This window comes from Zingiber officinale, chromosome 4B, assembly GCF_018446385.1.
Source record: "Zingiber officinale cultivar Zhangliang chromosome 4B, Zo_v1.1, whole genome shotgun sequence".
Taxonomy (NCBI): domain Eukaryota; kingdom Viridiplantae; phylum Streptophyta; class Magnoliopsida; order Zingiberales; family Zingiberaceae; genus Zingiber; species Zingiber officinale.
The window spans coordinates 37,853,851-37,864,883 of NC_055993.1; the positions used below are offsets into that span (position 1 = coordinate 37,853,851).

Sequence of the window (11,033 nt, forward strand, 5' to 3'; positions counted from 1 at the left end):
CTTATTTGTAGATTGGAAAGATATTTTATTTTTTCTTTTTTGTAAATTATTCACATGTTGAAAAATTAAAATTATAGAGATTTCTTTTTATCAACCATGAAGGGATTTTAAAGGAAAATTTTATTTTTTAAAATTTCCGAAGACAAATAAGGAATTTTAATTGTTGATTGAAAATTGTCTTATTTGCTCTCTATGAGGTGGTCGACCATGATATGATCAATTAGGAAATTTTATTTAATTTTTTCTTAATTAATTAATGTCAAAGAAAGTTAAGGAAATTTTATTGTATAAATTACTTTATTTGCCAAAGCCAAGGATTATAAAAGAGGGGGTTTTGGGTGCCTTCAAGGTAGAACAACCTCTATTATTTTCTCCCTCTTTTCTTCCTTGGTGTGGCCGGCTCTTCCCTTTCTCTTCTCTCCATCCTTGTGGCCAAAACTCTCTTCTCTCTTGGAGATCAAGGTGTGGCCGGATTCTATCTTGGAGAAGAAGGAGAGAAAGCTTGCATCCCTTGGAACATTGGTGGTGGTTTCTCTTCATCCTTGGAGGTGCTCTTGTTGTGGCCGAACCTTGCAAGGAGGAGAAGAAGGTGCTTTGGTGGTTTCTCATCTCGGAAGATCGTTGCCCACACAACGTCCGAGGTTAGAAGAGGAATACGGTAGAAGACCTAGAGGTTTTTGCTTGCAAAAGAAAAGGTATACTAGTATTTAATTTCCGAATCATACTAGTTTTATTTTTTTAAAAAAATACCAAATACAAGGGGCATGCGATTCTAGTATTTCGAATTTGTTTTTGATGTTATGTTCTTTTATTTTTCTTTTCCTTGTGATTTGATTGTTCTTTTTGGTTGACCTAAAGTTATTTAGGAAAATTAAATATTAGCTTTCCTTAAAAGGCTTTGTCTAGGCGGTGGTGGTTATTCCCATATCCAAGAAGGTCATGTGCCTCGCCATGCAGTCCTGGAAGCCAATTTTGGAAATTAATATTTAATGGAATTAATGACCTAGGTGATTTGGATCGAACGTGTTAAGTTCCGCAGGTGATCCAAGTCTAAACATAAAAGAACAAATAAATTAAACTTTGGATCAAACGTGTTAAGTTCCGCAGGCGATCCAAGTTTAATTTAAAAGAACACATGGTAGCTAGGAAAAGGTTCAGACCTTTGTACAAAATTTTTGTACAGTGGAACCATTAGGTTTTCCGAGTAGCAACCAACAAAAATGTCAATGGACAAAAAAGGAGCAGGATGAATACGTGGCGAACGACAAAGCAGAATACCATCTGTTAAGCGTTCTTCTGCCACAAGAAGTTAATCGAATCGGCAACTACACCTCCGCGAAGGAACTTTGGGAGAAGTTCCTCGAGCTACACGAATGAACTTCCGAAGCCAAGCTCGCCAGAAGAGATCTACTTCGCAATCAGCTCACCAGCCTACAACTTGGGAAAGATGAGACAGTTGCACACCTGCACTCGAGAATCAAGGAGATCATCACCGGACTCTCGAATCTCGGAGAAAAGGTAAGTAACCGAGATTCGCTAAGGTACGCTTTAAATTCCATTCTTAGAAATACCAAATGGGAATCATTAGTAGATGCCTTTTACATTTCTAAAGTTTTAGAAAATTTTCATTAGAAGAATTTTTCTCGACTTTTAAAGTGCACGAATCAAGATGTGCAGGTTTGAAGGAGCCCAAGAACAACGTCGTCCTCAAAGCTTCGAGAGACGAACCTGAGTCGGAATTTTCTCTCGATGACGAGGAAATGGTAATGATGGTAAGAAGATTCAAGAAACTTTGTAAATCTAGATCTACTAACCATCCACAGGGGAAAAAGAAAAGGATGATCCGCTGCTACCACTGCGACGAAGAAGGGCACATCAAGGATAACTTCCCCAAGTTGAAGAACAAGGATAAGGAGAAGGGTAAGAATCCTATCCAAAAGCGAAAGACCCTAAAGGCGACGTGGGATGATACATCGTCGGAGTCGGAAGTCGAGGCATTCTCCGGACTTGCTCTAATGGCAAGTCATCAAGATGATGACTACGAGTCAAGCTCTTCCGAAATGAGCATCGAGAGCATCGATGAAGGGGGAGCCACGTCGGAAGAAATCAGCAATTCAGGGGGAGAAACGGACAACGAGATTGACAAGGTAAGTGAGGTACGATCACTTCCTCCTGATAAACTCTTTAAGTTTGTTAAACTATTAACAAAAGACTGTTGCAAATTAGAAAAGGAGATTAAAAACTTAAAAATAATTTTGGTTAAATCTTGTACCTTAGAAGAATAGACAAATCAAAATTAGAAAATGAAAAATTGAAATCAGAAAATAAAGATATGAAAATTCAAGTAGATAATTTAAAAAACCATGCATGCTCATCTAATTTTAGAAAATTTAAAAATTTAAATTGGTATTATAGATATCACCAGAGACAAATTAGGAATATTTCAAGAAAATATGTACCTAAGAAATATTTAGTTAATCAAGTAGGCTGGAACCTATATTGGGTTCCTAAATCTTGCTTAGTCTAAATTTTAAACAAAATTAATACTTTCAGCGAGAAAATTAAACAATAAATTTCTATATGAGGCTTTGTCTAAGAAAGTGGTAGTTGCTCCAATAACCAAGAAGGCCAAGTGCCTCGCCACGACTTGGAAGCCAAAATATTGAAATAAATGTTTAATTAACTTTCGTTCAAAGCATTAAAATTAGAATTAATTAATGCTTTTAAAGTTTTTCAAACATTTTTTTAAAATATTTTTCTACTTAGAAAAATACCTTTACGTGAAATTTTTACTTAGAAAATTTACTTTAAAAAAAATCCTAAGATAGAATTTTTTTCTTTCAAAAATAATTTTTGCGAAGACAAATTTTTTCTTTTCAAATTTTTTTTTTGCAAAGCTGTCTAAGTTAGAATTTTTTTTCACTTATAAAATTTTACTTAAAAATTTTTTACAGAGACTGTTTATTATTGCAAAAATTTTAAGGATCTCAAATTTTCTAAGTTCTTACCCTTAGAGTTTTTTTTCAACCCCATTTTTTATGTGATCAAAGGGGGAGAAGGAAAAGTATAAGTCTAGGGAGAGGTAGACCAAAATTTAACTTGTTTTATTTTTACATTTAATTACAAATTTAGTTAAGTTTATTTTATGTCTATTTTTACCCTAGCTTAACTTGGGTTTCTCACACCAAAAAGGGGGAGATTGTTGGAACCCCAAGGTTATTTTGGTGTGATCAACAAGTTAAGTTAGGTCCTGTGTGTTTCTAACCTTGTGTCTAAGTGTGCAGGAGCTTAGGAGCACAGGTAGTCGAGTGGAAGATGCAGCTAGCGAGAAGGACGGCACGCGGACGAGAAGGAAGCGTGCGGTGGTTCCGAGGGACGAAAGCTGGAGCGGAAGACTGCTCGAGGAGTAAGAGACACAGCTAGCGAGAAAGATGGCACGCGGTGCGTCTGAGGGATGAAGACTGCGGATGAGTACTCCGATGGAAGAGAAGGAGACACGGTGATTCCGAGGGACAAGAAGCCGGAGCGAAAGCCCACTCGAGAAGACCAGAAGTTGGGTTCAGATGATCCCTTTTCCGGATGGCTGAGATTACCCAAGAAAGCGGATCCAGAGTTAAAGACCTGGAGCTGACCGGGGCGCCCGGAACGTACCGGGGCGCTCGGAAGTCCATCTTTGACCAGCTCGAGTCTTTCACGATCTGAACATTGGGGGATAAAGTTTTATCCCCCCAGGGCGCCCGGAACCCTTCCAGGTGTCCCGACCAAGGCTATAAATATAGCCTTGGTCCAGAAGCTTTTCAACAACTCAGAGCAATTCATTTCCAACGCTTGTACACTTCAGTTTTAGATTAGCTTCTTTATTTTGCGCTTTCACTGCTGTAAGAGGCTTCTCCGCCCGAAGGAGATACTAGTGCGACATTTCTTGGATTAACAACCTCCTTGGTTGTAACTAAGTCAAATCCGGTGCCTCATTTTTCTGATTGACTTTCTGCTTACTTTAATTTACAAGTGTTAGTTTAAGAGTTTGAGAGGGGTGTTTTTGTTTTTGTTTTACAGGGCTATTCAACCCCCCCTTCTAGCCGACCTCAATGTTCCTACACTGATTACGAAGAGGCTCTGAATAGTTCAAAAAAGAACAAGTAGCTTACCGTCATGAAGTTGGAAATGGATTTCATGTACGAAAACTAAGTTTGGAACTTAGTCGACCCACCTGAAGGCATTACGCCTATAGGGTGCAAATGGGTTTTCAAGAAGAAAACTAACATGGATGGTAATATTATTACCTACAAGATAAGGTTGGTGGTGAAAGGCTATCGTCAAAGGCAAGACATTGACTATGATAAAACTTTCTCACCTGTGGTCATACTTAAATCCATTCAGATACTCCTGGCCATATCAGCTCATCATGATTATGAGATATGGAAGATGGATGTGAAAATAGATTTCCTTAATGGAAATCTACTCAAGGATGTATACATGACACAACTTGAAGGCTTCATATCTGTCGACAAAAATAAAGTATGTAGGCTTTAACTGTCCATTTATGGACTAAAGTAAGCATCTAGGAGTTGGAATATCTGTTTTGATGAGGCGATTAAACAGTTTGATTTCTCACAAAATCCAAACGAACTTTATATGTATCAAAAGGTTAGTGGGAGTGTAGTTGTATTCCTAATATTATATGTTGATGACATATTACTTATAGAAAATGATGTGTCAGTTATACAGTCAATTAAAGTTTGGTTGTCCAATACGTTCTCCATGAAAGACATGGGAGAAGCAACTTACATCCTTGGGATGAAAATCTATAGAGATAGATCGAAAAAGTTATTTGGTCTTTCATAGTTTACATATATAGATAGAGTGTTAAGATAGTTTAGCATGTATGAATCAAAGAAAGGTTTCATACATATGAGGCATGGAATTCAACTTTCAAAGTCTATGTGCCCACTCATAGAAGACAAGAAGATTTTCATGGATAAGATACCTTATGCATCCGCAATAGGATCTATCATGTATGTTATGTTATGTACAAGACCCGATGTATCATATGCTCTGAGTGTTACGAGCAAATACCAGTCTGATATAGGAATGGATCATTGGGTAGCTGTCAAGATGATCGTTAAGTACTTAAGAAGAACTAAGGATATATTCTTAGTTTATGGAGATGGTGATATGACCATAGCGGATATACAGATGCTAGTTTCTAGACAGACAAGGATGACTCTAAGTCCCAATCTGGATTCATATTCATATTAAATAGAGGTGCAACTAGTTGGAAAAGCTCCAAGTAAGATACTATTGCAGATTCTACCTGTGAGGTGGAATACATTGCAACTTCGGAAGCAGTAAAGGAAGCGGTTTGGATCAAGAAGTTCATTACTGAACTTGGAGTGGTTCCATCCATTGTTAAAACATTACCTGTTTACTGCGATGACACTAGAACCATTGCACAAGCAAAGGAATTGAGGCCTCATCAGCGATCAAAACATGTACTTTGCCGTTATCATCTGATCAGGGAGATCGTTAGTAGGAAAGAAATACAACTCGAGAAAATTTTCACTAAAAGGAATCTAGTGGATCCTTTGACAAAGGCTCTACCACAAAGCAAGTTTGAGAGTCACGTCCATGCTTACGATTTAGGACACCGTGGTGATTGGCTTTAGGCCAAGTGGGAGTGTTTGAATTTAAGGGATGTCCTAAGACAATCACCTTATGGGGTTTTCTATTTATTTGATAAGTATAGATTCACTATTTGAGTGTATATTATATGTTTGATTGTGTTAAACTCATTTACTAAATATCCGTAATATAATTCATAGCATGAGAGAATTTGTGATTGGATCGCAACTAGTGATTATCTCTGCTATTTAATTATGAATATATTAAAATTTCCCTAGTCATCGAATTGATATATTCGGGCATCATCAATTCTATAAGACTATCACGAGTTATACTCCTTGGTTTGGCCAAGCAGCTGTTTTCTCACTGGCTGAAGACATTGGGATGTTGAGAGTTAAACGTGGGTGCTAGTTATGGTAACTAGTTCATTGGAGTGACTCGCTGTAAGACTTCATATGGTTCTCTATGTTGGACCCCGTGGTTATTTTGATGTGATCAACAAAGTTAGGTTAGGTTCTGTTTGATTTTGATCCATGTGTCTAAGTGTACAGGAGCTTAGGAGCACAGGAAATTGAGCGGAAGATGCAGCTGGTGAGAATGATGGCATGGAAAGGGAGCCGACGGGCTCGGTGTGTCCGAGGGATGAAAGAGCTGTGGAAGAGTACACTGGTAGACGAGAAAAATGTACGCGACGTTCGAGGGACGAGAAGCCAGAGTGGAAGCTTGCTCGAGGAGAAGGTCAGAAATTAGGTTCGGGTGAACCCTATTTCGATTGGCCGCAATCACCCAAGCGATCGGAGCTTCAGAAGGTCAAAAGGAGCTGAAAGGCCCTGCTGAAGGCGCCCTCAACAAAGGGTTGAGGGTGCCTCCAAGGCGCCTCCAAGGCCCTCCATGCCAATGGAGGCTACCTCAATGAGTCAAAATTGAACATTAGCAGTGAATATAGTTTTATCTGCTGCATCCCCTTGGAGGCGCCCTCCATCCCTTGGGAGGCGCCCTCAAGCCTATGGATAGAACTTCCAGGAGCTATAAAAAGGGCCCTGGAGCTAGGAAATTAATTATCAACTCTTGTACTCAATTCCTAGCAACGATTAAGCTTTCATAGTGTGTAAAAGACTTCTCCGCCTTCAGAGAAGGAGATTCTTATTAAGCTCTTGCAACCGTCTTGGATTAACAACCACTTAGGTTGTAACCAAGTCAAACCCTGAGTCTTCTTAAGTTCTATTGATGTATTTTATTTATTTTTCTTTCACTTTAAGAGTTGAAAGATCGAGGAGGGTATCTTTTTCTATTTTAGGCAATTCACCCCTCCCCTTTTGCTGGCCCGCTACACCAACACTCTACATATATATAGATATGTCCGTGAAGTTCTTACTGTAGCACGAGTGCAAGTTTCCTTCAACTTGAGATATATGAGTCATTTTGGTCATGGAGACTTATACTTTGACATCTTAAGCAAGCATCTCATTGAGGTGTGGTCCCGGGATGATTCGGTATAAGTTGAAGTGCCCGAAGGTGTTTGGATAGCCCACAAAGGATTCACGACTCCTTATGAAGAGACATATTGTTAGGACCCTTAGCGGTCGGCTAGAGGGGGGAGGTGAATAGCGCCTGCACAAAAATAAACACTACAAGAATTTTTGCATTCAACAACACCCAATAGACAACGCTTTTTAATAAAAACGTTGTCGTTCTTTGTTTTACAACGCTTTTAGTGAAAAGCGTTGTCTATGGTATTTACTTTTTACTAAAGACAACGGTTTTTAATGAAGTGTTGTCTTTAGTGTTGTTGTTTATGGTCAAAGACAACATTTTTTTAAAAAACGTTTTTTAAAGTGTTGTGTATGTTTCCCCTAAACTCACTTAAAATAAATTCGCAGCCCTCGCTTTGCTAAACTCTAAACCCTCAACGCGCGCGCGCCTTCTCCTCACCACTCCTCTCCACGAGTTCTCCTCTCCACTCCTCTCCACGAGTGCCTTCTCCTCTCCTTCTCCTCTCCACGAGTGCCTTCTCCTCTCCACTCCTCTCCACGAGCGCCTTCTCCTCTCCACGAGTGCCTTCTCCTCTCCACTCCTCTCCACGAGCGCCTTCTCCTCTCCTTGCCGCGTGATCTCCTCTGAACCCTAATCTCGACCCAAACTCCTCCAAGTCGACCCAAACCCTCAGTCTCTTCCGCTTCCTCCTCTTTCTCCCTCTCCTCCGCCTCCCCCTTCTCCTTCGCTCCCACCGCCGCTGGCGCCGCCTCATCTTCCGCCACTGGTTTCTCCCTAGGCGCTTCTTCCTCCGCCGGTTCCTCCCCATCTCTCTTCGGCCTCTCAACCTTTGGCTCCTCATCGGCCGCATCCTCAGCCTTTTCTACCTCCAGTCTTTTCTCGACGTCTGCTCCATCTTCCGCCGCTTCTACCTTCAGTCTTTTCCCGCCATCTGCTCCATCCTCCGCCTCTACTACCTCTAGTCTTTTCTCGCCATCTGCTCCATCCTCCGCCTCTACTACCCCGGTCTCTTTTCCTCGCAGGCGGTCTCTTCTCCCAAACCCATCCCTTTTCCCTCAGCATCCGCCGCACCTTCCGCTTCCTCAAGCCCTAATTTTGGTTTTGGATTGGGGGCTTCGACTCCCAACTTCGGCTTCGGTTCGTCTTCCACTGCTGCCTCTCCGTTGTTTGGTACTTCCGCTTCCCCTCCGGCGCCGGCGCCGGCCTTGTCCTCGGCTCAGACACTGTTTGCTTCGTCAGCTAGTGCCGCACCTTCGGTGCCTTCGTTTGCTACGTCCTCATCTCCCCCCGCCTTTTCTGTGCCGACGACGTCTGCTCCAGCTCCATCCTTCGTATCCCCGTTTCCTGCCTCCTCCTCTGCGTCCCCTCTATTCTCTTCTTCTGCTACCGCTACCTCCTCTCCTGCCATCACCAGCATTTCGACCTCTCCTTTCTCCTTTGGAAGTGGCAGTTCCTTTGCTCCGAGTTCGTTCGATGCCGTGTCGTCTGGTAGTACTACTTCTGTTTTGTGAATGATGATGTTTTAATTTGTGACAACCATCCATCTGGATTATTGGTGTTATCTGATCGTTAACTTGACGTCGCTCTCTGTGTTTAACCTTGTTGTAATTGATTTTTTGTTAGGATATGTCAGTGGTTGGTGTTCCAGACTGCTTGCTCGACTAAGGTTACTCGTCGCTTTGGAATTGCTATGGCCACTTGGGTAGAGAAGGTCGGGGCTCAAGGGGCCTCTGTTGTTGTGAAGGGTGTTTGCTACGACAATCCGATTGGGTTCACTCGGGCTGTAGGATTTCCAGGGTCTTATTTACACAGTTGCTAAGATCATGAATCGTTAGTGCGGCGGCTGGTTAATAATTTACTGGTTAACCAACTAAGCTCTGTATAAGATTTAACTGTACCTGGGCTATTCAAATAAACTATCTCAATATCGACGAATATTAGCGTTAGAAGAAAGGAACAAAGCTTAAATGCTGTTTAGCAGCAGTTTAGTAATTTAGAGATTGATCATATGGAAACTAATCCAATTCAGAAATGTTCATATATACAAAAAAAGAGTAAAGTAATTAAGCAGTCGCCGGAACTTTCTTGGGCCACAGCGAACGATATCAAAGAAAAGGCTGGAGGTTAAATATATTTGCATTAACAAAAAAAAACACTTTTCTTTGTCAATTTGTGTTGAATTTAGGCCATTAAACGAAAGTATTTTCTTCAACTATATATGATATACAAATTAAAAGTTGATATTACTTATTCCAAACAGTCTGGTAGTATGGTTTCATGGTAAATTACTTCTCCTTTGAAAGTATGATGATGTTTTGTGAATGATGATGTTTTGGAAAAATTGTCACTTAGGTGAAAGGATGTTTTCTGGATTAATATGCAAGTACAAAGCACTGTATTATATGTTATTCTGTAAAGTTCTGTCAGTGTAAATTATCTAGTTTCTTTATCTAGCTTTTGTTCCACTATTGGGTTTGTTTTTCTAATAATTACTCGTGCAGCAAAATACTGAGCAAGAAGCTGTAGATCTTATAATCAGGTAAAGTAGAAAAAGTTAACTACTTCATTATGCTTTCATCTTAGTATTTGTATATTTGATTTGTCTTCTTTGAACCAGCTTCAAGTCAAAAAGCCAGATCCTCTAGATAGCTATTAAAAATAAGGTATTATTTGGTTTGTCAGTGATCTTAATATTTGGTAATATTTGGTCTTTGATGCTCACGACAGAGTTCCAACGCTGCATGATTACCTTGTTCAAGCAGATTGCTCGCTGCCTCAGTAGCTCGCATTTTCAGAGTTCCACAGCTCTTCTTTCTTATGATGATCTTGTTCTTGCATATTTGTGTTTCCTCTGTGGACCCTTTGGCATTTCCTTCTGCAGTGGAAGCAGGTGCCCAAATGGTTAGGATGCGATGAACTTGACTGGTTTCGATCGGATTGTCTGTCATACCAAACATTAAAATCCTTGTGCTAAATGCAGGTGGAAATTGGAAATTATGATTCTTTCTACGAGATGGGAATTCAGTTTTCCCCTGAACAGGTATATGAATCATGATCGTACTTTTCCTTGCAGTTCCTCGAGTATTTTCAGCTATTTCTATCTCGTCACTATTCTGTGGTGCCATTGTCAGATTCTAAAGCTCACTAGAGAAACTAGAAGGATTCTTCCATCCATTACACTGTCTGTAACCGTGCCACACATGCTTAGTCTCCCTGATCAGGTAGCTCATTTATTTCCTCGTAAACTGAGATTTGTCACTAACACAATCTCTCGTTGTTTTTTGTTCAATTTAAAAAGGTGAAGCTAGCAGAGTTGCTGGAACAGGAAGGTGCTGATATAATCCAAACTGAAGGAGGGAAATACTCAAGTCCATCAAAACCTGGTGTCCTTGGTTTGATCGAGAAGGTAACAACAGTACGAATAAGAAATCTTAGCACACTTGTGATGAAAAATGTGATATTTTTCCTCTTTAAAATGTAGGCCACACCAACGCTAGCAGCTGCATACTCCATTTCCCGAGCAGTTCAGATTCCAGTTATGTGCTCATCTGGATTAAGCGCTGTCACTGCACCTATGGCTTTAACAGCAGGAGCAGCTGGTGTGGTATGCGTTCTTTTGCTTTCTAATCTAATCATTATCTGCTACTAGTGAAAGAAATATAGACTCTTTCAGATTCTCTTGTGTTCTTGATTATCTGCTACTACTTCATTGTCAGAAGTAGTTGAACACTAACACTTGGACGCCAACATTTTTGAGTTGGCGCCTAGATTTGACCATCTAACAGACACGGCTAAAGGATCAACTTCTATGAACACCCTTAATAACTTATACAAATATTTGTGAACAATTAGGTTGGTGGCTATCATTTATCCTCCCTTTTTGTTGTTTTTTCCATGTACCCAATGCAGCTTTCATT

The 11,033-nt window shown here is 40.3% G+C and overlaps 1 protein-coding gene across 1 annotated transcript; it reads left to right on the forward strand.

Moving 5' to 3' along the window:
• Positions 1-9,936: 9,936 nt before the first annotated feature.
• Positions 9,937-10,765, forward strand: LOC121978207 (uncharacterized protein ycf23-like). The gene is made up of 5 exons (XM_042530585.1): positions 9,937-10,017; positions 10,097-10,156; positions 10,248-10,337; positions 10,415-10,522; positions 10,598-10,765. The coding sequence occupies exons 1-5, from the start codon at positions 9,937-9,939 to the stop codon at positions 10,763-10,765; spliced, it is 507 nt and encodes a 168-aa protein (XP_042386519.1).
• The last annotated feature ends 268 nt before the right edge of the window (positions 10,766-11,033 follow it).

Coding starts and splice junctions, on each gene's coding strand:
- LOC121978207 (XM_042530585.1), top strand. CDS start 9,937: ATGATCTTGTTCTTGCATATTTGTGTTTCCTCTGTGGACCCTTTGGCA. Junction 10,018..10,096: donor TGGAAGCAGGTGCCCAAATG/GTTAGGATGCGA, acceptor TGCTAAATGCAG/GTGGAAATTGGAAATTATGA. Junction 10,157..10,247: donor TTCAGTTTTCCCCTGAACAG/GTATATGAATCA, acceptor TGCCATTGTCAG/ATTCTAAAGCTCACTAGAGA.